The 23,863-nt window shown below is 36.7% G+C and overlaps 5 protein-coding genes across 7 annotated transcripts; 3 read left to right on the top strand and 2 right to left on the bottom strand.

Annotated features, from left to right (window-relative positions):
* Window positions 1-448: 448 nt before the first annotated feature.
* LOC103943597 (serine/arginine-rich SC35-like splicing factor SCL28) lies at window positions 449-4,441 on the top strand. 3 transcript variants are annotated; one of them, XM_009353909.3, is made up of 7 exons: window positions 449-783; window positions 1,198-1,275; window positions 1,464-1,628; window positions 1,749-1,810; window positions 1,934-1,973; window positions 3,294-3,509; window positions 4,219-4,441. In XM_009353909.3, the coding sequence occupies exons 1-7, from the start codon at window positions 599-601 to the stop codon at window positions 4,226-4,228; spliced, it is 756 nt and encodes a 251-aa protein (XP_009352184.2). In that variant the 5' UTR covers window positions 449-598; the 3' UTR covers window positions 4,229-4,441. The 3 variants fall into 3 exon arrangements, with proteins under 3 accessions (XP_009352184.2, XP_048427425.1, XP_009352183.2); XM_009353908.3 differs by having other exon boundaries at window positions 450-783; window positions 1,746-1,810; XM_048571468.1 differs by lacking the exons at window positions 3,294-3,509; window positions 4,219-4,441 and adding an exon at window positions 2,353-3,292 and having other exon boundaries at window positions 1,746-1,810.
* Window positions 4,442-4,558: 117 nt separating this feature from the next.
* On the bottom strand, window positions 4,559-5,964 carry LOC103943601 (NADH dehydrogenase [ubiquinone] 1 alpha subcomplex subunit 8-B-like). Its single transcript, XM_048571469.1, has 2 exons — window positions 5,777-5,964; window positions 4,559-4,897 (listed from the first exon to the last, which is right to left on the bottom strand). Exons 1-2 carry the CDS (start codon window positions 5,962-5,964, stop codon window positions 4,765-4,767), a joined length of 321 nt encoding a protein of 106 aa, XP_048427426.1. The 3' UTR covers window positions 4,559-4,764.
* A 120-nt stretch (window positions 5,965-6,084) lies between these two features.
* LOC103943600 (50S ribosomal protein L33) lies at window positions 6,085-7,639 on the top strand. The gene is made up of 2 exons (XM_009353912.3): window positions 6,085-6,224; window positions 7,281-7,639. Exon 2 carries the CDS (start codon window positions 7,283-7,285, stop codon window positions 7,454-7,456), a length of 174 nt encoding a protein of 57 aa, XP_009352187.1. The 5' UTR covers window positions 6,085-6,224; window positions 7,281-7,282; the 3' UTR covers window positions 7,457-7,639.
* A 2,752-nt stretch (window positions 7,640-10,391) lies between these two features.
* On the top strand, window positions 10,392-14,811 carry LOC103943598 (probable 1-deoxy-D-xylulose-5-phosphate synthase, chloroplastic). Its single transcript, XM_009353911.3, has 10 exons — window positions 10,392-10,745; window positions 10,902-11,033; window positions 11,574-11,738; window positions 11,858-12,008; window positions 12,299-12,570; window positions 12,677-12,950; window positions 13,195-13,502; window positions 13,644-13,925; window positions 14,023-14,307; window positions 14,420-14,811. The coding sequence occupies exons 1-10, from the start codon at window positions 10,620-10,622 to the stop codon at window positions 14,567-14,569; spliced, it is 2,145 nt and encodes a 714-aa protein (XP_009352186.2). The 5' UTR covers window positions 10,392-10,619; the 3' UTR covers window positions 14,570-14,811.
* A 1,965-nt stretch (window positions 14,812-16,776) lies between these two features.
* Window positions 16,777-18,846, bottom strand: LOC103943706 (peroxidase 24-like). The gene is made up of 4 exons (XM_009354048.3): window positions 18,595-18,846; window positions 18,066-18,257; window positions 17,777-17,942; window positions 16,777-17,563 (listed from the first exon to the last, which is right to left on the bottom strand). The coding sequence occupies exons 1-4, from the start codon at window positions 18,826-18,828 to the stop codon at window positions 17,160-17,162; spliced, it is 996 nt and encodes a 331-aa protein (XP_009352323.2). The 5' UTR covers window positions 18,829-18,846; the 3' UTR covers window positions 16,777-17,159.
* Between the last annotated feature and the right edge of the window lie 5,017 nt (window positions 18,847-23,863).

The following is a 23,863-nucleotide window of genomic DNA, read 5'->3' as shown; positions in this document are numbered from 1 at the left end:
TTTACTATTTTATAATAAAAATAGTAATATTTTAATAACAATAGCTTGGACAATTCCGTTTGGGGGTGAAAATGCACTTAAGCCAGTAATTGCCTTGGCTGAATAGCATGGGCAGTAATTGCTTGTTATTGTAGTAGGATTCTCTTCCCTATCATTACCATCTCCTCCTACACTCTTCTTTTTGTCTTTTTCTCAACATAAAAAATTCAAAACAAAATGTAGACATGGCATAATCGTAACCTTTTAAATTAAAAGGGATGAAAAAGGAGAAAGATTAGGAGATGAGAGAATCATACTCCGTTGCTCTTAGGAGTTTCTTGTAAATAAAGAAATATAAAAAAAATCGATTGGGTTGGGCCTTGGTAGCTAGGTGGGCCAGGTTACTACTATTTGGCCAACACACTGAACCGAGTTACTTGAAGAGCGCGCATCATTAAATCGGTATCTGCACCGCACTCAATTCCTCCATCCAAATCCGAAACCCAAAACACCTCACACAAGCAGCAAGCGCTCGTTCCTTTCGGTTCTTCTTCACCATCAGACCGGGGACCTAGGGTTAGGGTTTTGCGCGCTCAGGGTTCAAGTCCTAGCTGCAACAATGGCCAGGTACAGAAGCCGAAGCAGAAGCTACAGCCCTCGTCGGCGCAGTCGGACTCCGCCTCGCGGACGCAAGCGATACGACGACGAGCCGCGTGATCGACACCGTGACAGTAGGTCTCACAGAGACCGTAGTTCTCCCGCCCCTTCCGGTTTGCTCGTTCGCAATCTTCCTCTCGACGCTAGGTATATATGTATATGTATCTCTCTCCCATCTCTGTGTATGCATAGATATGTATATATATTTGTATTTATATCAATCAGGATTTTTAATGTTGTGGCGTTTTTATGTTTATGTAGTTTATTCTTCAAATGCGTGACTAAAATTGGGTTGTAATTGTGAATGATTGGTATTTTTTTAGTAATTTTTTGTGCCTTACTTTTCTAAATATGGGATTGTGTGTTAATCTCTTGTTAATGGTAATACTAGTATATTATCGAAGAATAACTATATTTTACATGGTTATAGACTTAATCCTTCAGCTAGTTGAGTTAATTACAACAAGTTCATTAACCCCAAATTACGGATGCATGTTTTTTTTTTTTTTTTTTCCATTACTAAACATCCAGGCTTATTCATTGTTTACCTGTTATATGCAGGCCAGAAGATCTTAGGATCCCATTTGAGCGATTTGGCCCGGTAAAGGATGTGTATCTTCCTAAGAATTACTACACAGGGTATGCCATTCTTGATTGTTATGGCGTGAATTATTGTACATAATGTGATTCTTCTTCTGCCGTGGTTCAGTGGTGTAAAACTTGCACGCTGGAATAGATACTCCTGTGAAAGTTGATATAATTCTGGGTTTTCTGGATAACACAAATGTAAGTTATTTTTACTCAGCATTTATACTTTCCATCCATAGGGAGCCACGGGGTTTTGGGTTTGTGAAGTACCGTTATGGTGAGGATGCAGCAGAAGCAAAGCAACAACTGAATCATACAGTTATTGGTGGGCGTGAGATAAGAATTGTGTTTGCTGAGGAGAATAGAAAAACTCCGCAAGAAATGCGCACAACTACTCGCGTAAGGTACATTGTATTTGGCTCCAATACTACCCCATAGTTTATTATGCCTCCCCAAATATAATTACATATTCACTTCATGAATACAATTTTTATTTTATTTTATTTTATATTTATCTGCAGTAGTCGACATGGAGGAAGCTCCAGAAGGAGAACTCCACCAAGGTCCCCTAGACGGCAATATCGTTGTCAGTGTTAAACTTTTACTTGGCATTTTTTGATCGACATGCATGATTTTATTTCAAGTCCTTTGTGAAATAATTTTGCTCCTATTTTTCTTCTAAACTATCGTCAAACTTTTTTGGTCACAGCTTACTCGCCATCACCATCACCTGTTAGGCGTGATTCAAGGTCTGTATATTATCTCTAGACGTATCTTTTATTCATTAACACTGTTTTGTTTTCTATAACACCGTAGTCTGCATGGTTGGGTGGTTACTCCTTTCAAAGGTGGGGTAGATTCATCAGCGACATTTTCATGTGGCGATATAATTTTTTCCAAAATTGATCAATGGTTATAGTTTTTGAATTCGTGTTTTCATGGATGAGTACAATAGAGGGTGATCACATTTTCATTGGAAAATCTCTGAATCCAACTTTTATGTTCACATACCTGTGTTTCTGGTGAAATTGCAGAATGAAATCTTCTTTAGGTATGGAGATCGCGTCTTTTGCATGTATCATGTGTTTAGTGAATTGTGTAATATTTTCTGGTGGCCTTGTTATACAGATATAGTTTAAAGACTTCTGGACTAGTAAAGTTTAATGAGAAAAGAGATCATACAAGTGATGGGCAACTTCTTTACCTTCCACCAATGCTCTCCATAAGTACTATGGTGGATATTTAAAGACTTCTGGATTAGTAAAGTTTAATGAGAAAAGAGATCATACAAGTGATGGGCAACTTCTTTACCTTCCACCTATGCTCTCCATAAGTACCATCTATATCCACCATCAACTTTCATCTGCAAATGGCATTGGGTTCCTATTGTTATGACTTCAGTTTGTGAGACCTTTCTACGACCAACTGAACTGACAAGCTAAACAGGGTGCTAGAGATATTGGAATCTTTACTAGTATATATTTACTTTTCCTTCTTATATTAGCTGTTTAAGTAAGTTTTTGAAGAAAAATTGTTAAGTTTGATATCTTGTTTTGCATATACCATCCAGTAAAGAAAGAATATAAAGCTTATAGTTGGCCAAAGAAAGAAATCATCTGCAAAGAAATGAAGCCACTCAAAGTTTTTACCGGTAAAGTATGGTGACATGTTGAAGGAAAAGATATTATCTGGTTTTAGAAAAGTTGGGGCAAAGTGGGCTATGAAGTTTTCAGATGCTGATCAACCAGTACTAGCCTAACTCTGAGTGTTTGGACCAAGTGTCATATTTTTTGTTCAGAACCCTGTAAAGGTTCAGGTAAAGTAAAGGTCATATCTTGATCGGTTAGATTTTGAAGAGGATGTAAGTAGTTGTTCTGTTATCTTGAAACAGATAATTGGTTCTGAATTGTTGATTTATGCCCACATTACTATTTCTTGTGCACTTGTAGTAGATTATTAATGGGGAAGTTTTTCGCTTGTGGAAAATGAAAGATGGTTTTAGTAGATATCTCCTGCATCTGCAATTTTTGTTTTTTCAAAACATAATAAAGTGTTTTTTCCATTTGAAGGGACCGTCGGGCTAGAGATGATTATCGCTCCCCAGTACAGTCTAGATCAATTTCACGATCTCCCTCACCACGGGATGGAAGAGACTACAGGAGGTCCCCAAGTCCGAGGGAGAATGGTCGGAGTCCTCGTGATGTGAGAGAGTATGCATCCAGCAGATCAAGGAGTCCTAGGGTTAGCAGTCGCAGTCCGTCAAGGTCTCGTTCGCGATCCTACAGGTAGGTGCCTCTTCCACTTTGTACTCATGTAAAGAATTTCTAGTGTAATCATAATAAGCTTGGTTGAGGCCACTGAGTATGGTCTTAATTTTGCGGAGTATAGTTTCATATTATGTGCGAGAGGTACCCTTATGGAAGTGGAGTTTAGTATGGTCTTAATTTTGCGGAATATAGTTTCATATAATGTGTGAGAGATACCCTTATGGAAGTGGAGTTTAGTGCATTTTGTATCTTTAATTTCAACTTTATTTTGAAAACAATATCTACTTCCAAGTCATTGTCCGTTATTTTTCGGTTGGGTTTAGTTGTATAATTTGAGTGCGGCTGTTAATTACTTTGGGCTTGGTTCTAGTCATTAGGCAAGGATGAAAGCTTATCCGCTTTACCTTTCTTTTAATGCTGATGTGCCAACAAAAGTTCTGTATATGTTTGTAAAACGAGTTGAAAAAGGGTTTACGTTCGAAGTCCCTACTAGGAAGGATACTAATAGTCTGGTGTCAATGTAGTTGGTGATTGAGGTTCCCTAAAGTTATGTGCGGGTATGACCCTATATGCTTAAATTGGCTAACCAAATAGGTAACAGTGGTGATAATTTCTACAACTATTGCTGTACAGTCACATTTATATCCTATCTATTTAATTACATTGGCTAGACGTAACTACTGTGGTGATGATCTGTATATTGTTATTATGTTTTTTGGCTTTGCAGTCCTCGCTGATGCCTGTCGGGTACGTTGGTTGCTGCTTCAAAGTGTACTCTGAGCATAGTTAGCTAGAGTGATATGCTTAGTATTCTGGAAGATGATGAATATTTTGGTAAATATGAGTTTTGGACCATATCGGTTTTCATCGTATGGATTTATTCTATCTGTATGTTAGTCGGGTGGATCTAAGTTTTCTAATTGGTAATTTTGCTGGCGTTTCTCACTTTAGTTACTCCTCTAGTCTCCTTGTTTCCGCCCCCATTGATTCTTCTTTGATTTATAAATCCCACGTCCACGTTGACGAAGAAAGAAGAGGGTATATTTGTCTTTGAATTTTCGTAATACTAAATTTAAAGGAAACCAAACAAGGATTGGTTTTTTCATGATTAAACCAATTATTCCATTACAGTACCAAGTGCTATACAAGAGAAATCAATCAAGCTTTAAAAGGGTGTAAATTTTCCTGCAAGGAAAGGAAGCATTTCCCAGGCAAAATTTGGACATAACAACTAAGAAAATAAGTTGAGCTCCAGAAACTAGGGGTAGGATTCTCATGCCAACGGACAATTTTTCTCGAATTCCTCCTGCTCTGTGCGACATAAATCAAACTCATTTGTATTGTAATACATGCACCCGACGTAAGCATCCATCTCCTTTGTGCAGCTCTGATGAAGATCTTTCAGCCTGCAGGGAGAAATGTCTCGTATTTAGATGCGTAACAAGGCATAGCGCTTGTGTATGCGTGTGATGGCGCGCAAGTTTGCATAGACATCATGAAACTAACAGGATGATCAAATCACAACCAATTCCAAATATGAAAATAGTGAACATATAACGAAGGAAATGCAGATATCAAAAAGTTGTGGCAAGAGAACGTAAAGGGAATGGTTATACTTGAAAACTGATCCAATTCAAACGCTGTTAGGGAGTGTCCACACAACATATGCTAACTAATGGTCTGAGAGTGTCTCTATACAAGTAAAGACCGGCAGGATTTTCTATTTTTTCCTCTTTGGGGAAATACTCTAGTGTTTTTAGGCTACTTGATAAGACATGAAAAATGCTTATATGTCATGTTAAGCTACAGATAATACTCTAACACCGAGGGTGAACAATTAAGCACAGAGAAGTGTTCAAATACAAAGTATATGCAGCTATACCTTACAAATTTTGGCATTACTTTCTCCCAATTCTACATTAAACCGCAGTTTATAACGGCTTATTATCTGTTTAGTGTACTTTAGTTTTATTTTCGATTAATCAGTTCCCTGTCTAACTGAGCGCAATGATGTTTTAGGATTCATAATGCTGACCTCCCTTGGTGGGAAAAAGCTTTGCTGTTGTTGTTGTTGTTGAATCAGTTCTCTGTCTCCCAAAAATTTGAGCATATTGCATAACCCATGAATCACATTGAGCTCAATCGAGCAAACCAAGCCTCAATTCACAAAAAAATCACAACACCGAAACGTTTCGATTCAAAAGGGTTCACATACAAACAAGTAAGAATTCATAACAAACTCAGAAAATTGAAAAAAGTAGGAAGCGGATTTGAGATTGGCTTACAGGGTGAGGACGCATCGGGTGACCTGACGACCTTTGTCGAGACACTTGTCGGGGTTCGGGTCCTTCTTCTTGCACTTGAGGAAAGCCACGTTCTCGGCCTGGCAGCTGAACTGAATGTGCTTCGCCGCCGCCGTCAGCACCTCCGACGTTGGGATTGGATCTCCCGCTGGGTCCACCGCGCTCGCCATCTCCAGCTCCTCCTCCGATCGATTCCGATGAAAAAAGATCCAAACTTCGAAGCTAAAAAATGTTAATCCGGAGAAGTCCACAAACACCAGGTGACTTTGGAGGGCCAAAAAGAAAAGAAGAAAAGATTAAAAGGGCATTTTAGTCTTTCAACAGCCCTAAACCCTTGCCCTTGAATTCACCGCGGCTTCGCCCTCTCCAATTTCAGACTCCATTTCGGCTTTGTACCTCTCAGGCGATTGCAGCTTCCAAAAGCTGAACAGTAAGTCCGAAATTCCTTCAATCATTTCTGCTTTTCCTCTTCTTTTGATTTTGGTTTTTGTTTTGATTTTCTGTTTACTCGTGTTTTTGTTTTGAAATGAGAATGGTTGTAGGAGTTATGTTGTTTTCTGTGATTTGATGGAAGGTTGAATCAGACCCAGAACCAAACCAATCTGACCCTGTTCAAAACCCACTTGGATTCCCAAATCCCAGTTAATTTTTTCCCAATCTGAATCAGTTTCTGCTCAGAATTCAACTGGGGTTTCTCTGGATTTGGGTAATTTGAGTTGGGTTGCAGCAATTTGAAAGGCGGTTGGATAACGGTATTGTTATGGTTCTAGGGTAGTTGTGTTTATGAGTGTTTGTCTAGAGGTAAATATCATATCAATTGAGGGGCAGTGACTTGGTAACAAGTAGGGAAATGAAAAACGCACACCCTTTTAGCTTCGCACACACCTCTGTTTAATCATTTCATCATTTTTGTTGGATTTATTCAGTCTGATGGTTAGAAATGAAAAGTGGGTGGAGAGAGAAGAAGAGAAGAGAAGAAAAGGGGGGGGGGGGGGAGAGTGCTAAAAAGTGTGTGTACAAATCACCTCCCTCTCAGATATTATTCAGATTTATGAACTCAAGTGATTACGTTTAGAGAAATTCAACCTTGGTTTTTCTGTGGGCTTGGGAAAATGAATCTCAGATTCTCAGCCATGTAAAGCTGTAAACTTGTTTGTGCAAAGGCCTTTGTTGATGTTATGTATGCCTATGTTTATGACTTTCCCCAAGCGGTTCCGTTCTGGGATGCTATTTTACACCTCCCCCCATGCAATTTGATGGGATTTTCTGTTCCGAGAACTACTTTAATTGATTTGGATTACATATAGTTGTTGTTCCTCTTCATTCTTTTTTCCTTTTTGTTGGGGGGCGATATTGAACCCATGTAGGAATTTTGTTTTGGACTGCAGATGCACAACTTTAGTTTGAATATTTTTTTGTTTGTATAGTGAAACTTGTGTTTTCTCTCACTTTTGATTGGCTTTGTCTTTCTGCAATTTGAATTAAGGAATGGGTGAAAAGAAGAAGAAGGCTACCTTGTTCATCCGACTTATCTCAGCAGCTGGGACTGGTTTTTTCTATGTCAAGAAGAAGCCGAGTAGGGTCCAAGAGAAGCTTGAGTTCCGGAAATTCGACCCTCGGGTAAATCGTCATGTTCTATTTACCGAGGCAAAAATGAAATGAGCAAGTTGTCAGTGCAATGTGGATTTATTCACTGTTGTCCATCTTTTTCCTGTAGTACTTGTAGGCACTCTGTTTAAAGGTAAAAACTTGATTTAATTATTTGTGTTTTTTGTTGTATCTTGATGAAAGTTCACACACTCTCTCTCTAGCTGAAGTATAATAAGCTCAAATTTTGATTGCTAATCTACTATTCTCATGCTGTTCGAAAACATGGGTGATTGAAATATTGAAGAGCTTTATTAAGAGTTAATGTGTTGTGGTTTCTTTTTTGGAAGACCATCATTCTATCATAGCATTGTTATGTCTTCTTTGGTTCTGTGTCTCGGCCATATGATGTTTGCTTTTCTGTCTTACGTTCCGAGCTGTTTGCTTTTGAGTTGTTTTCTGGGTTGTAGTCACCGAGAAAATCCGGCATGTACACGTGATGAGAGAGATACCGAATGGGGTTAACATTCCTGGTTGTACCCGAGAATCCTAGTCACCAGAGTTGGAATTGGAGATTCATCCGCCAAAGTTTGATTAGGTTTTAAGTCCCATCTGAAGAGGCAAATGTACATTTCAGGTTGTGTGGGTTTAGATGTTGATGGTCAGTGTACTGATTTCTTGGTGGTAATGGGAAATGCGGGGTACCAAAACCATGAATGTCATGAAACCAAGAAGAAACTCGAAACCACGTTAAACATGCCGACCAAAATTGTTGTGCAAAAGCGCACTATAAAAAAGAGATGATCAGCCGGCTCCAAGTCAAATTGTCGTGAAAGGCTACCTACTCATCTCAGCGGCTGGCGCCGGTTTTTTCCATCTCCAGAAGAAGCCGGTCGAGTAGGGTGCAAGACAAGCTCGGGCAAAGAGGGCCGCACTTGCCTCAGCACAGAAGCCAAAAACAAGTTATGGCTTTGAGTATTTTCTTTTATACATGCATCAGGTTCCTGTGTTGACTTCAATTGACTTGGTTGAGATGTTGATGGTCTCAATGTACTGGTTTCTTAGTGGTAAGTGGAAGAATAACAAGTTGTTTGATGTTTAAAAAGTAATTACATAAAATTTTTGAAAGTACAACAATGATTTCTCATTTGTTATTCTAACGACATGTGCTTAAGATTATTTATTCTTGTACTTACGCTCTCGTATTTGTATCCCGCTCCTCAGATTTTGTTATGTGAAACCATTCCATTGAATCCAATAATTGGAAAAGAAAAATGATCTCTGCACTCTCGTTTTTTTCCCTTTGCATCTTCTCTCTTGTTTGTAGTCACATGATTGAATAAGTCAACAATAAAACGAGAAGCAACAAAAATACGATAATTCTTCATACCACCAACTAAATGTTAAACCCACAGTTTAATGATAGGGGGTGTGATATCCACGCATTATTTTTTACTTCTCTCACACTTTTTTAGCTTTCAGCCATCAGATCGGATGAATTGAAGAAGATCAACGGACATAAATTAACAAGGGGTGTGTGAGAAGTAAAAAGGGGTGTGTGGATAGCACAGCCCTAATGATAAGACCAAACCCTACATTGCTTGAGAATTAAGCAACCGACAAAGATTCTTGTCTATTAACCAACCAAGGCAACAACACATTGCAAAATGTATGAAGCAACTGTGGAAGCATTGAGTTCAAATTTGAAATCTTGTTGGGGGATGCCGTAGGACCAAAATATAAATCTTCCGGCATCCATGAGACCAAAATGCATAGAAACAAACATAAGAGTAAAATAAGAAAACAGGGTGCCGGCTATGACGGCAGTTCTGTTGTGATCAATTTGGTTTTAATTGCAAAATACGAAAACATGCTGCTCTGCCAATGATCAGTTAAGTTTTAATTGCAAAATTCAAAGAAAAGGTGGTTATGTCGTGATTTATATGGTTTTAACTGCATAAATTAAGGCAAAGACGACTCTGTTGTGATCTGTTTGGTTTTAAGCGCAAAAATGAAGGAAATAAGGCTCTGTCGTGATTTGTTTAGTTTTGATCGTAGAAACTAAGAAAATGATGGCTATGTCATAATCCGTTTGGTTTTAACTGCAAAAATTAAGACAAAGACGTCTATGTCGTAATCCATTTGGTTTTAACTACAAAAATCAAGGAAAAGACAGTTTTGCCATAATCCATTTAATTTTAACCACGATGAAAAGAAAAAGGCAGCTTTGTAATGATTTGTTTGGTTTTAACCATGAACATGGAAAATGACAATTCTGTTATGATCAATTTGGTTCTAACAATATAAAAAGGGACTACTGATATGGTCTAGTGATATTCCTCTTCACTTGTAAATGAGAAGTTTTAGGTTCGATTCTTACTATACGTTTGTAAGACTTGACTCGCGTAGATAATATTGTTTTTCTAGGGAAAATTGTGTATATAATGCTCTAATATAATAAATGTCTTAGTTATCAGCATTTTATTTCAACTCTTTAGTATAACTATTCAACTCAACAATTCAATATCATTTCATTTCATTTTCAGTACATGGCATTTTTGCATTGGTGCATGGTTGATGTCCAACTCAATACGCTACCAAATTTGTTGACTAATTAAAAATGCTGTTGTGGCAAATCCTGGGATAGCCACGTCAGTAATTCAACACAATTTGAAAAGTAATTTGGTGTATTCATACGAAATTTTTTTAGTGTGACCGGTATACGGAGTAGTACATTACATGTCATTATAGAAATGGTAATTTATGTATGCTAAAAAATTAATAATTTAAAAAATAAAATTTCTCACCACTCTTATTAAAACACGTGATGTACCACGTATGTTCCCGTAAAAATTAAAAATTTCCCTATTCATACCTATCATCCACTCTATCCTTCATGAGATTTCTGATGACGTGGTCCAGCGAATGCAGACGCAAAACAGTTACCCAGAAACATCAAAGCTATGGAATGGAAGTAATGACAGTTACATACTCACCATTTTTGGTCTTTGAAAAAAGGCTCTTAATTTCCAACCATCCACTCTCTCTCTCTCTCTCTCTCTCTCTCTTCATATGTTATTCTGTAACTCCCACTGACACTATCACCGTTTCAGTGGGAAAGACTCTGGGAGCCCCAGAGATTTTCATTTCTCAAGACCCTTTTGTGGGTTCTTCTTCTTTTCCCCACTGATTACAAATTTGAAGTTCTTGAGCTCCATTTCTTGTTATTCTACATGCAATGGCTCTCTGCACATTCTCTTTTCCCGCAGATATCAGCAAATCAGCAGCACCTGCAGATGTTCAGAAATCCCTCGTCTCTGTGGGAACATCTCTGCCATGCCCATCTCAGCAGAGGCTCAATCAGGTCAGAAAAAGTTTGCATCTTTCCTGTGAATCTCAGAAAAGGCACTCATTTCATGGATGATTTGAGTTTTGGAGAAATGGGTTTTGTTTAAAATGTCAATTTCATCATTCAGAAAATAACAAAAATGAGTTGTTTTTTTGTTATCATTTGGAGCAGGTGATGAGAAAAAGGCCAAGTGGGATTTGTGCATCACTGTCAGAGAAAGGGGAGTATCACTCACAGAGACCTCCCACTCCTGTCTTGGACACCATCAACTATCCAATTCACATGAAAAATCTTTCTGTCAAGGTACATAACCTTTTTGTCCTAATTTAGTTTTCTTTTTTTTTTTTGGGTTTTTTTAGTCAAAATAATCTTTTAGATTTTTATAACACATAACTTTGATTTCTGAGATTTAAAATCAATAGAAGTGATTCATGAGATTGTCCACCGTCTATTATTTTGGTCATTCCATTAAAAAAACTCCGATAAGTGATCATTGAGTTTTTTAATGGAATGATCAAAATGATGGATAATGGACAATCTCACGGACCAAAGTTATATGTAGTGCAAATCTTAAGAACCAAAATTATGTGTTATGCAAATCTCAAGAATCAAAGTTATGTGTTATACCCTCAACTTAACAGAGTTTTTTTTACGGAAGGATCAAAGTAATGAATGGTGGACAAACTCAGGATCATTTCTATTGATTTTAAATGTTAAGAATTATAGTTATGTGTTATACAAATCTAAGAACCATTTTGACTAAAAAAACCTTTTTTTTAAATATATATTTGCATTGGTTTTAATTTTTCTTGTTTGTTTGTGGTAATTAACCGTTGAATTCAGGAGCTTAAGCAACTAGCAGATGAGCTGAGGTCTGATGTGATCTTCAATGTTTCCAAAACTGGAGAACACCTGGGTTCAAGCCTTGGTGTTGTGGAGCTCACTGTGGCTCTTCACTATGTCTTCAATGCTCCTCAGGACAGAATCTTGTGGGATGTTGGCCATCAGGTTTCAACCTCACCTTCTTTCTTGGGTTGCTCTCTTTTTCTGATTTCGAAAAAGCTTTGATGTGATAACTTCAACTTTTTCCATGTTTGATTGTGAATTTTGTTTTTTGATTTGCCTAGTCTTACCCACACAAAATCTTGACTGGAAGGAGAGATAAGATGCACACCATGAGACAGACAGATGGGTTGGCCGGCTTCACTAAGCGCTCTGAGAGCGAGTACGATTGCTTTGGCACTGGTCACAGTTCTACCACTATCTCTGCAGGCTTGGGTAATTTCCTTCTCTGCTCAACATTGACAACTCAAGTGTATTGAACTTGATAGTGTTCCTTTTTGGTTAGCAATTGAGTTTAAGATATACTCTCATGTAACTATTTACGAATTGATATACTTGCATCATGCATCTAATGCTATGGAAAAATGTTATTATCCTCACGCTGGAAAAATCAGATTCCTTTTACCGACTTCTATTTAGTTTCTTGAGTCCGGATTACATTCTTCGGTCGCAAGGTCCATTCCTGTTTTTGGTTTTGATAATCTGGGATGTTATTGAAAATGCAGGGATGGCAGTAGGGAGGGATCTAAGGGGAGGAAACAATCATGTAGTTGCTGTAATAGGTGATGGTGCCATGACAGCAGGACAAGCATATGAAGCCATGAACAATGCGGGGTACCTTGATTCTGACATGATTATTATCCTTAATGACAATAAACAGGTTTCTTTACCTACTGCTAGTCTCGACGGACCCATCCCACCAGTAGGAGCTTTGAGTAGTGCTCTCAGTAGATTGCAATCAAACAGGCCACTCAGAGAATTAAGAGAGGTTGCCAAGGTAAGTAATACTGAAGTCTAAACATAATTAAGCATAAAGAAAACACTTGCATTCCAAAATGCGCCAAGTCTGATTAGGGTTCAACTTTGATTTGAGATTGTTGCAGGGAGTTACCAAACAAATTGGTGGCTCTGTGCATAATCTGGCAGCAAAAGTTGATGAGCATGCTCGAGGAATGATCCGTGGTACTGGTTCATCACTATTTGAAGAGCTTGGACTATATTATATAGGTCCAGTTGATGGTCACAACATAGATGATCTTATTTCCATTCTCAAAGAGGTTAAAATTACCAAAACAACGGGTCCTGTCCTGATCCACCTTATCACTGAGAAAGGCCAGGGATATCCGTATGCAGAAAAAGCGGCAGACAAGTACCATGGTAATATACATTTCTTTCCGAAGAGGCAGTTGAGCACACGAGTGCATTATTATTCATTGAATTATTTTCTGAAATTAGATCCATTATTGTATGGAAACAATTTATTCGCTGATGATGCTATAGAAGGAAAACTGAACGTCTTTAATGCAGTTAAAAAGATCTCATTCATGTCGTCTGCATATATGCTTAATCTGGATAAAGTCAATGAAAGATGAATAAAGTAGTTTTTCTTTTGATATTGCAGGAGTGGCCAAGTTTGATCCTGCAACCGGAAAGCAATTCAAAGCCAGTGCTAGTACACAATCTTACACAACATACTTTGCAGAGGCTTTGATTGCTGAAGCTGAAGCGGACACAGATATTGTTGCGATCCATGCTGCAATGGGAGGTGGAACAGGGTTGAATCTCTTCCTTCGCTGTTTTCCAACAAGATGCTTTGATGTTGGAATAGCAGAACAGCATGCGGTTACTTTTGCTGCAGGTCTGGCCTGTGAAGGCCTAAAACCTTTCTGTGCAATTTACTCGTCTTTCTTGCAGAGAGCTTATGACCAGGCAAGCTATTAGCTTCTTTCATCTTTAACTTCATCATTTTTATCTTCCTTCAAAAACTGGTACGGTTCTATTCTTAGATAGTCAGAATACTACTGAAAAGTATACAAACTCAAAGATTTCATTTCCACATTCATGCCACAGGTAGTACATGACGTAGATTTGCAAAAGCTTCCAGTGAGATTCGCTATGGACAGAGCTGGACTGGTCGGAGCTGATGGTCCTACGCATTCCGGGTCTTTTGATGTCACTTTCATGGCATGCCTGCCTAACATGGTAGTGATGGCTCCTTCTGATGAGGCCGAGCTTTTCCATATGGTAGCCACTGCTGCTGCCATAGATGACCGACCAAGTTGTTTCCGATACCCAAGAGGAAATGGGGTTGGTGTTGAGCTGCCACTAGGGAATAAAGGCACTCCTCTTGAGGTGACTTTCAGCAGTCTCTACTACTATATATATATATATAGTAACCATAAGTCTCAAATACTTAAAAATGATTGAATGTTTGGCAATTTGCCTACAGGTGGGAAAAGGAAGAATATTGATCGAAGGGGAAAGAGTTGCACTTTTGGGTTACGGAGCAGCAGTACAGAGCTGTTTGGCTGCCTCTTCTTTGGTGGAATCCCATGGTTTGCGCCTAACAGTTGCTGATGCACGATTTTGCAAACCACTGGACCGAGCTCTCATTCGAAGCCTTGCGAAGTCACATGAGTTTTTGATTACCATTGAAGAAGGATCCATCGGAGGGTTTGGTTCTCACGTTGCTCATTTCCTGGCCCTCGATGGCCTTCTTGATGGAAAACTCAAGGTATGAATATGTCGTTTGTTACGACATACTTAGTATGATGTCTCAATGACTTGCATTAACATTATACTCCTCAAATTCCTGAAAAACTCACGTTGATGTCTATAACTTATAGTGGAGACCGATTGTTCTTCCTGACCGTTACATTGACCACGGTTCCCCTGCTGATCAATTGGCCGAGGCTGGACTCACCCCTTCTCACATTGCAGCAACAGTATTCAATATGCTTGGACAAAAAAGAAAGGCCCTGGAGATAGTGTCATGAAGACAGAAATTACAAAGCAGCGCCATTTTTTCGCTGTATACAAAACCGAAACTGTAATCCTCTCTATTTCCATCTGTATAAAAAGTCCATATCTGAGCAAGGAGTAGCATTAGGTAGCGGAAGGAAACCTAAATAATCCAGTTCATCAATTAGTAGCTCCAACTAGTTGAGGTACCTGAGCCTTTAACATGTCCTATAAATGCAAGAACTGATTTCTAACTGGAAGAAAACTCTTCTAAGTCTTTTGCATGGTGTCAATTTTGAATTTTTAACTTTAGTTACCTCATCGTTCTTTGCACTCAAGTTTGAATAATTTTTTTTTCTAATTTAGATTAATTTAGTGCAAATTATTGCTCGTGTCGAGAAAAATACATACTATTCAAGATAGTGGGAATAAAAGAAGTGGAATAAGAGTGGGGAATTTTAATTCATATTCTCATATTTAATTTTGTGCTGAAAATTTGATGAAGTAGGACAAACATTGTTCAGAAGTGTGAATTATCCCAATAGGATATGTTAAAACTAGAGGTGGGTCGCTGGTGGAAGCTTCACATGCATTGCATTATGCATTCCATATTGTAATCATGGTCAAAGGAGACCGTAAGTGATGAAATCAATTTATATAGAACGAGTTTAACATCACAATAATATTTTAATTCAATAATGCATTTTTAAGGGATTGTTGACACGTTTTAGAGAGAGAGAGAGAGCAATTGTGGTTGTGGTGTTTCTAAGAGGGTTTGGCCAAGACCCAACATTCCATATATGTGTAGGCAGGAAATGATTTAGTGGTGATTGATTTGAAATCACATTATCCAAAGTATGTGTCATGAAATGTCATGTCATCTCTTGCCGAAGGAAAACGAAATAACAACAATCTGCTGACGCATATAAATACATTCCCAAGTGATGCGCCCACATCCCTCAGTCCTCCAATTATATCTCATGTATGTGATTTCTCCAAAACATTCCCTTGATCTGAAAAGTTAGGCCACTTTGACCTATTGGTCCTGAAAATAAAATATACAAAACAAATACTTAATTAGTTTCCCAATTGCTTAATCAAACTATAGAAAGAAAAAGAAATCTCTCACCAATTATGAAATGACAGTAAATGAAATAACAGTTGAATTCAGAAATTTTTCTTCTTCAAAACTGTTTTAAGTAATTTTTACTATAAAATGGAGTTTTGAGGTGATTATTTGAGAAGAACCCAAAATAAATGCCACCAACATGAACAATATTGCATTATTTTCACCTTTTAATAAACATGGAACAAATAATAATAAATACCCAAAAAAATAATAAACTACTGTCTATTGCATGCGCTCGCCCAGATCACTGCAAGTCTGTTTTGTTAATTCCATAATTATTTACGTAAAAGATGGGCGCAATTGGCATCTTTTTTAACACAAGTTTTGTTACTTCCTCGTCCCTACCACATAATGCAACAAGCATTTGGGTTCTCATCACTGAGCATAAAAAGAATTTCTCTCTCTTTAAAGCAATCAAAAAATGGTGGACAAACATTAGGTTTTGTAAGATTTCCCTCAGCCGACGCATCTTTTGGTTGTTCTTCCTTGTCAACCACAATCTCCACTCTTTTGCCCGTCTTTTTCCTCAGTTTCTTCAACACCTTTTGTGGGTCGATTTTCCCAGTCACCACAACTTTGTGTTTCTTCATTTCTGTTGTAAATTTCTCCACCCCTGACAATTAAATTAACCCAAAAAAAATAATTTATCCATCACCGTAGCACAATATTGTCCGCTTTGGGAGCTCAATGACTTCGGGTTCCGTAGGAACTCCAAAGTTAAGCGAGAAGGGGGCTAGAGCAATCCCATGATGGGTGACCCACTGGGAAGTTGCTTGTGAGTTCCCAAAAACAAAACCGTGAGGGAATGGTAAGCCCAAAGGGGACAATATCGTGCTACAGTGGTGGAGCGGGCCGGGGAAGTAATCCGTTCCGGGCCGGGATGTGACAATAGTCTTTTTGTTTTTTTAATCCTTTTGATCCATTAAAATACCAAAATATATAGGGACATTCGAATTTAGGGCATAGTTTTAACATTATGAAAAATAATACTACTAAATTAAGGGTTAGTTGATAATAAATTTATGGCCTAATGAGATCATAAACAAACTTGACAAAAATAAAAGAGAGTTGCAAGTGATGGATTGTCCTATTGGCTAAGTCATTCTTGTTTAACTCACTACATCTTGAGTTCAAATCTTATCTCTACTCATAATTTAAAAGAAGTTAGTGTAAATTATCCTATTAAAAAAAAGAGGTCTTTTGATATGGGTCCAAAGTAACTAAAAATTGGACATATTTCAAAAGTCAAAAGTCACTAAAAATTGGACATATTTCAAAAGGTGGCCTATAAAATTGGACTTATTTCAAATTTTCCCTAAAAAAAAAAAACAAGTGATTTCATAAAATTTGCAGTATAGCTTTTAGCTGTTGCAAACAAAGCCCTGCTTAATTATTTATTCCATTGGAGAATATAATAAAAATTACAGCAACTATGACATTACAGAAATTGGAATTTAATATATATTCCAAATGATGAAAATCTTGTTAGTTAAAAGTTAATTAGCATTAACAACCCTGCAATTCTTTCTAATCTCTCCGCCATCCTCTTCTCGCGTTATGACTCCAATGGAACCCATTTTCTTCATTGAATTCCCAAAGTAGGTCATGAAAACAGGGAACTTCTCAAAACGTCTTACAATGTAAGCCGAACGCCGGTCAGTGAGCAGCGCAGCATCTGATCTCAAGAGGCCTTTGTTTTGCCTCAACCCCGCAAAGTAATGGCTGTCAAAGGAAGCTGAGCTGTTGGCGTCCAGTGCAACCGCGACGCCCGGGTTGGTGCATTGTTTTCTCAAGAATTCTGCGTAATCTGGATCAAGTGTAGGGTCTATGTCACCCTTTCCGGTTACGTTCAGTCTCCTTTGAAATACTGCGCAATGTGCCACTCCAATTGTATGTGCTCCTGCAAAAGTTTAAAATTAATGTCACAATATATTAACATAGTGAATTTCACATTGAAAAATGTTTTCTTACTAGACGAGATTTAATCAGTTGAATCGAACTGTTGATTATATAGATTATCATTTGAATATGTGATTTAGATTGGCTGTCTAAATACTTATCACATGACGCGACTATTTGATTATCCACGGAGAAGAGAAAACTTGATACATACCTGATAAAGCCACAAGATCTATGATGTTCAGCCCCAAACCAATAAATTGCTGGTTGAGTGTGGTGAAGTTTGCACCTGCGGAGGGTAAGTTTATTGAAGCCTCTGACGAAAGGGAGACTCTTCCATCTTTTCTCCCGGTTAGAACCTGCCACATGGGCCTTCCAAACTACACAATGATCAATACTAATTAAATATATGTCACGTAGTATTACCATCAATAACGATATACCATATCAATGATTATATTAACTATTTAATAATAAAACTGATTTGAGTGCATGGCACGTACTTGATAAGAGACAGCATCTCTGGCTACCAAGGCAAGAATATCAGCACATGAGACGATGCCGGGACACTTTTCTTCTAATCTGGTTTTTATTTCATCAATAACCTCATAACCTCTAATATTACTGTTTTGTATTGCTTCCTTCTCCGCCGGGTTGCCTCTGATTGAATCTAGCAATAATGATGCATCACATCCCTACAACGTACACTAGAGAAAATTAAGCAAGCTAATTAATAGCAAGACAATTCATCGCCACTATATAAACGTTAACACATTATGAGGTTTTAATACATAGCAAGACAATAAGTCCGATCCACCTTCTAAATGATAGAGTTAGAGTATCCAACCCCCAAAATCAATTCTATAATATTAGGATAACATATTCTCAAAGACGCATAACGTGTATGTGTGTGTACATATATATTCTAATTAAGGTAATTAAGGTGTGTCTTAAGGCTTTTTAAAATATTGATCCATGCACATGTGGCCGATAAACTGCAATTGAAAGGAATTTGTGCTCATACATACGTACCCTAACAAAACAGTCATGATAGTGCATCCTTAGAAGCTTCGGTGCCATGGTAGAATTTTCTGCAACCATGCTCCATGTGATGTTCCTCACTATTCTTTCAATTTGAGGGCAACTCTTGTCATAGAACACCGGACTCAGCCCACCGCCACGGCCACCACCACCGCCATGACAAACGCTAATAACGTCAATGAGCAGAAGAAGAGAAACTAACACGACATTTATGCTGGGCTTCATTATCAAAGATATGTATCCAAAAACCCAACTTTGGAGTATGAGTTTGTTTTTTGAAGGTGCAATATGAAAAGCACCAGGACTCTAGGAGTATATATAGCCGTGGAAAACCTAGTTTCGAAGTAGATTCTTGGTTCCTTGAGCAATAAATTAATCAATCAAATACTTATTTAAGTGATCTCGGTATTCAAATGGTATAACATTATAATGTTCTTCATGATACATTTTGATGATTGAAGTATAAGATTGGTTTAGTCAACTACTTGTTAATTGCAACATACATGCAGGATGCAGCCGCTAGCTAATCATCGCACTTGTTATACGTTGAATAATGGCCGCCATTGACCAATGGAAAGCAAAAAGAGGAATAATAGAAATTGGGATATTAGGGTTAGAGTGGAATCTTCTTATTTAATTTTCTTTCTCGTTCCACTTTCTCATCATTCTTTTTCATTTTACAGCGTGAATGAATGATTCAAATTGTTTACTTTTTAAGTCGTCATTCAAAGATCAACTCCTGTTAAAAACCAACCAAATTCAAATCCATTAGTCATATTACGGTTATACAAGAATAATACATGAACTAGGTTATTCAGTTAAACACTGAAATTTAAACAATATTATTTGAACGGTTAAAAAAATTTTAAATTAATTAATTTTTTGCAGGGTTGATCTTAAATGGTGAACTAGAAAGTAGACTGCATTGATCATCATGTAAGATTACAAGATGAAAATGAGCGAAAATATAGAATAAGTGATGAAATTTAAGATTTTACCATAAAACCAATTGGCAATATGGGGAGTAGCCCAAGATCATATAAACACATAGCAAACCTTGTCCCTCACCGATGGGACAACTCTCAACACGCCTCAACACGTGTGGTGGATTTTCAAGCCTACACGTGGACAACAACTAGGTGACGTGGAGCGCGTATGACCATTGAGCTTCACACGTGCACAACCTTGCTCTGATACCATGATTAAATTGGGGTTATAAAATCAATTGGCAATATGAGGAATAGCCCAAGATTATATAAGCACATAGCAAACCTTATCCCTCACTGATGTGGAACAACTCTCAACAATAAGAAGGTCCGACTTAGAAGATTGGTATCATCCGCGGAGGGTTATTATTACAAAGTCTGTCAAAGTATATAAACAAATTAGATGCTGTCAACTCAGTCATGGTAAGTGTTGGCGCCACTAAGGGATATACATAAAATGCGTGCAAATATCTAGAAAGTAGACAGAAATTCAATGTTTCTTGGTAGCTCAAGGTATATACTTTCTGTTAATATAATGCATGATTTTGCACGTCCCACGATCAATTATCAAAGTTGTCTGCTGTTGTTTTTACTTAAGAGACATAAGAAATATGTAATGGCTGGCAATTGTGGAGTTCAATTTTGTTGGAAAGAGATCTGTGCACATTTCATGGAGAGTAAAAAGAAAGCAAAGCAAATGACAATTCGACGTTTTGTAATTAGTTTCTGATATGTATGTGTGTGTCTGTGTATATATATGAAGCTTTACGGCCATAAAGCATACATAACCATTAAATTTTTTAGTGAAAATATGACTTTAACCCTTCAAACTCAATTTTCTTCATATAAAACCTTACATAACTTTTTTACTTAAAGAAAACCCAATGACTAGGATCCACATAAGCAAATTCATTAACTTCATATTAATTCACACATTTTACATTTTTCACATGCCTAAAATACCCCTATTACATACTTGATGTAGACAATTAATTGTAAGGAAATATATAGTAAATGATTTTGCAACAAGAAAAAAAAAGACATTAATGTTAAAAATTTATTGCATATTAATTTTTTAGAAAGGTTTTGAATTTTCATAAAACCATTCGATTCAGTTTTTTCACCCTACTCTTCAATACTTTTGAATTTATTCCTTTTTATTAATATATTAGAACATTGTATTTCATTATCTACATGCACATTAATTTACCTACAACAATTATACCATGGGTGTAATATAATATCTCTTTTTTACAATGATGCAAAATAATGTTTATACCTACAATAAAACGTGCCTAACATATGTACTAATTACATGGAAAATAATTTACCTATATTAAGAAGGAATGTAATTTACCTACAAGTTAGAGAAATGTTATTTGGTTGGTTGTAGCATAAATTTTTTTAATAATTGGAAAAATTAAATATAACTAGGTGTCCTGTATTTTTTTTTATATAATTAGAACAAATTAATTTACCTACCTACTCTTTGAAATGTTCATTTCCAATAATTCAAAATGTTCATTACCTAACTACAAATTAATTTCCAATAATTTACCTACAACAATTATACCATGGGTGTAATGTAATATCTTTCTTTACAATGATACAAAATATTGTATGTGCCAACAACAAAACTTGCCTAACATTAGTACTTGTACATGAAAAATAATTTACCTATAACAAAAGAAATGCAGTTTGATGTATAAAATCAACACTATTACATTCCACTCATGTTTATACAACAACAAAACGTGTCTAACATATATAACATTACATAGAAAATAATTTACCTACAAGGTAGAGGAATGTTATTTGATTCAAAATATATAATATAGGTGTAGTATTTTTTTTTTAAATAATTGGAACAAACTAATTTACCTACCAATTAATATGGATAAAATTGCAACAAAATATATCATGAAAAAAAAAACCTACTTTTCTAGTTTAACATAGATATGGTTAATGCAAACACTTTTTTCATTTTATTTCACTTTTTCTACTACTTTTAATTTGGCATAAATTTAGGAATTTGAAAAAGGGACCATAAAGTATGAGTGGCATGAGTGTAAATAAATTGCATTAATAGGTCAATAGTGTTCCTATATGTTTGCAAATTTTAAATTTGAGCTTAAACTGGATCTTTAAAGATAGATGAGTTTTTATCTAGAAATAATGAATTGCAAGGGCCAAAATCTAAAGCACCTAAATTTTTATTAGGACAGCTCGTTTTCGAGCCATGTACGTCTGCTCGTGGACTTTGTTCACACTTGCATATGAAGAAGGAACCGCTAAAATCTGGGAAATATGAATTACAAATACTAGTGAAGATCTCTTTCATTCAAAGCATAATACAGCATGTTCTCTTCGATCTGGGGATAGCTTCAAATCAAAGATTTGCTTTGGATATTCATGAGATTGAGAATGGCTTCCAATTAATCTCTTGTTAATCTCGCCGTGTGGATCCTTAATTATGATCTTTGTGTAGATAAATGAGACATTTCTCAGTATGTTCAAAATACAAGACGTATGTCATGTGTTATTATACAAGTGAAGGGAAGTTTTCTTTTTTATTCCTCCACTTATATAATGACATATTACGTATATGCCCCTATTTCGGATACTGAAATTTTTTTCGGATAAATGAAGTCAATAGTCCAATAATATTCATAACATTAATTTAATGTTAATGTTAATCAACTTTCTAGTTTATATATCACTATGCCATCATTAAAGTCGTGCTCAAACAACTTAAACAAAAAGCTAGGCCACTGAGGTGAAAATGAATACACATAAATATTACATTGTGACAATTGATTTTGCTATGGTTAGTCACACCAAATTTAAATGAATGTTAATAAGTATTATTAGGTAATCATACACGTTTAAATGACTAACCGTACTATAGTCTAAAAAACCAAGCCCCTTGATCTAAGAAGCATATTATCACAAATGCATGAACTCGCAACAAAAATAGTGTATGCATGTGACTTTTATTATCAATACTGCAAAAATTTATCATTTCCAATATTAATCTTTCTCGTACCTTCTGGGTCAGAGCAAGAATCCAGACTCTCACTCTACCCACAACACAAAATATGTACACATTGATCTTTGTCTTTTTTGTTTCCTTTTTGATACAACAATATTGGTGGGGAAATTTGAACTAAGTCACACAATGACCCAGTTACAATTAGATATCAAACTCCTCATCCATAGGAGTTGAACCTGAGACCTCTCACATACAAATGAAAAGAAATACATTAGACTGTAATACTAACGCGCACACATATGACATGCATCAAAATAAGTAGTATAAACGTATCCCATGACATTTTCTCTATTTAAAAAAAACAACACTTAAATTCATGGGTACCCTACTGCCATGCAAATTTCCCAAAAGAGGCTATCCTCCATTTCATCTATGTTGCCAAGTACACCAACCAGCTTCGAGTCCACTTCTTCTTCCTCATATCCTTTGGCTTCTCCATCTGAGTACTGGAGCCACACCATGCTACGACCCCAACTCTGTGGCGGACGCTGATCTTCTACGCGATCCGTAGAGTAATTATGAACGCAAACACCAATTGTATGAGAGCTACATGACTCTGCATCCTCATCATCTTCAAGTAGTACGAGTGCTGTGTTAGTGTTGTTAGCTCTGAGAGGAGCAGTAGTCTGATGATCTGCTGCCTCTGAATCTGCACTTCCTTCAAACAAAAAGAAACAAGACACATCAACAAAATCACCCTCTTTGCAAGCCATAGTCTTCACCACTACTATTTTATTGAAATTAGTTAACTTTGTGGTGGTTTAATTAGGTGGGTTTTGATCTTGATTAGTTTTCTTTTTATAGCTAGGGCTGTGGTTTAAAACGTTCTCCTTTTCCTGTTTGTTGATGCGATAGTGACAAAACGCACTCGTCACTCCTATTGGGTCAAAATGTGGTAGGTTAATTCTTGCTTGTCATTCCAATTTCGTGGTGGGTTTTATGTCATCCATCCACTCCATCTTTTCAAAGTATCTTGCTATTCATCTTCCACACAAGAATCTAGACACAGTACAAATTTCATGTTCGGGAAATTAATACAGTTTTATACGCTTTACAGTATAATGAATGATTTCACTACTAAATATATCAAGAAATGAAAGAATTTCACATCAAAAGTTCGATAAATTATAATATATAATGTATGACTTTCAATAACTAATTATACTGATCCCTTTTGTGCTAGAACCTCACACATGTCATGCCAATATGCAAGTTCTGAAAA

Source organism: the organism of the source record quoted next, unplaced genomic scaffold (assembly GCF_019419815.1).
Source record: "Pyrus x bretschneideri cultivar Hongxiangsu unplaced genomic scaffold, Pyrus_bretschneideri_v1 Contig6, whole genome shotgun sequence".
NCBI lineage: Eukaryota > Viridiplantae > Streptophyta > Magnoliopsida > Rosales > Rosaceae > Pyrus > Pyrus x bretschneideri.
Note: the sequence above shows the minus strand (reverse complement) of the source record. Positions and strands in the feature narration are given on the sequence as shown.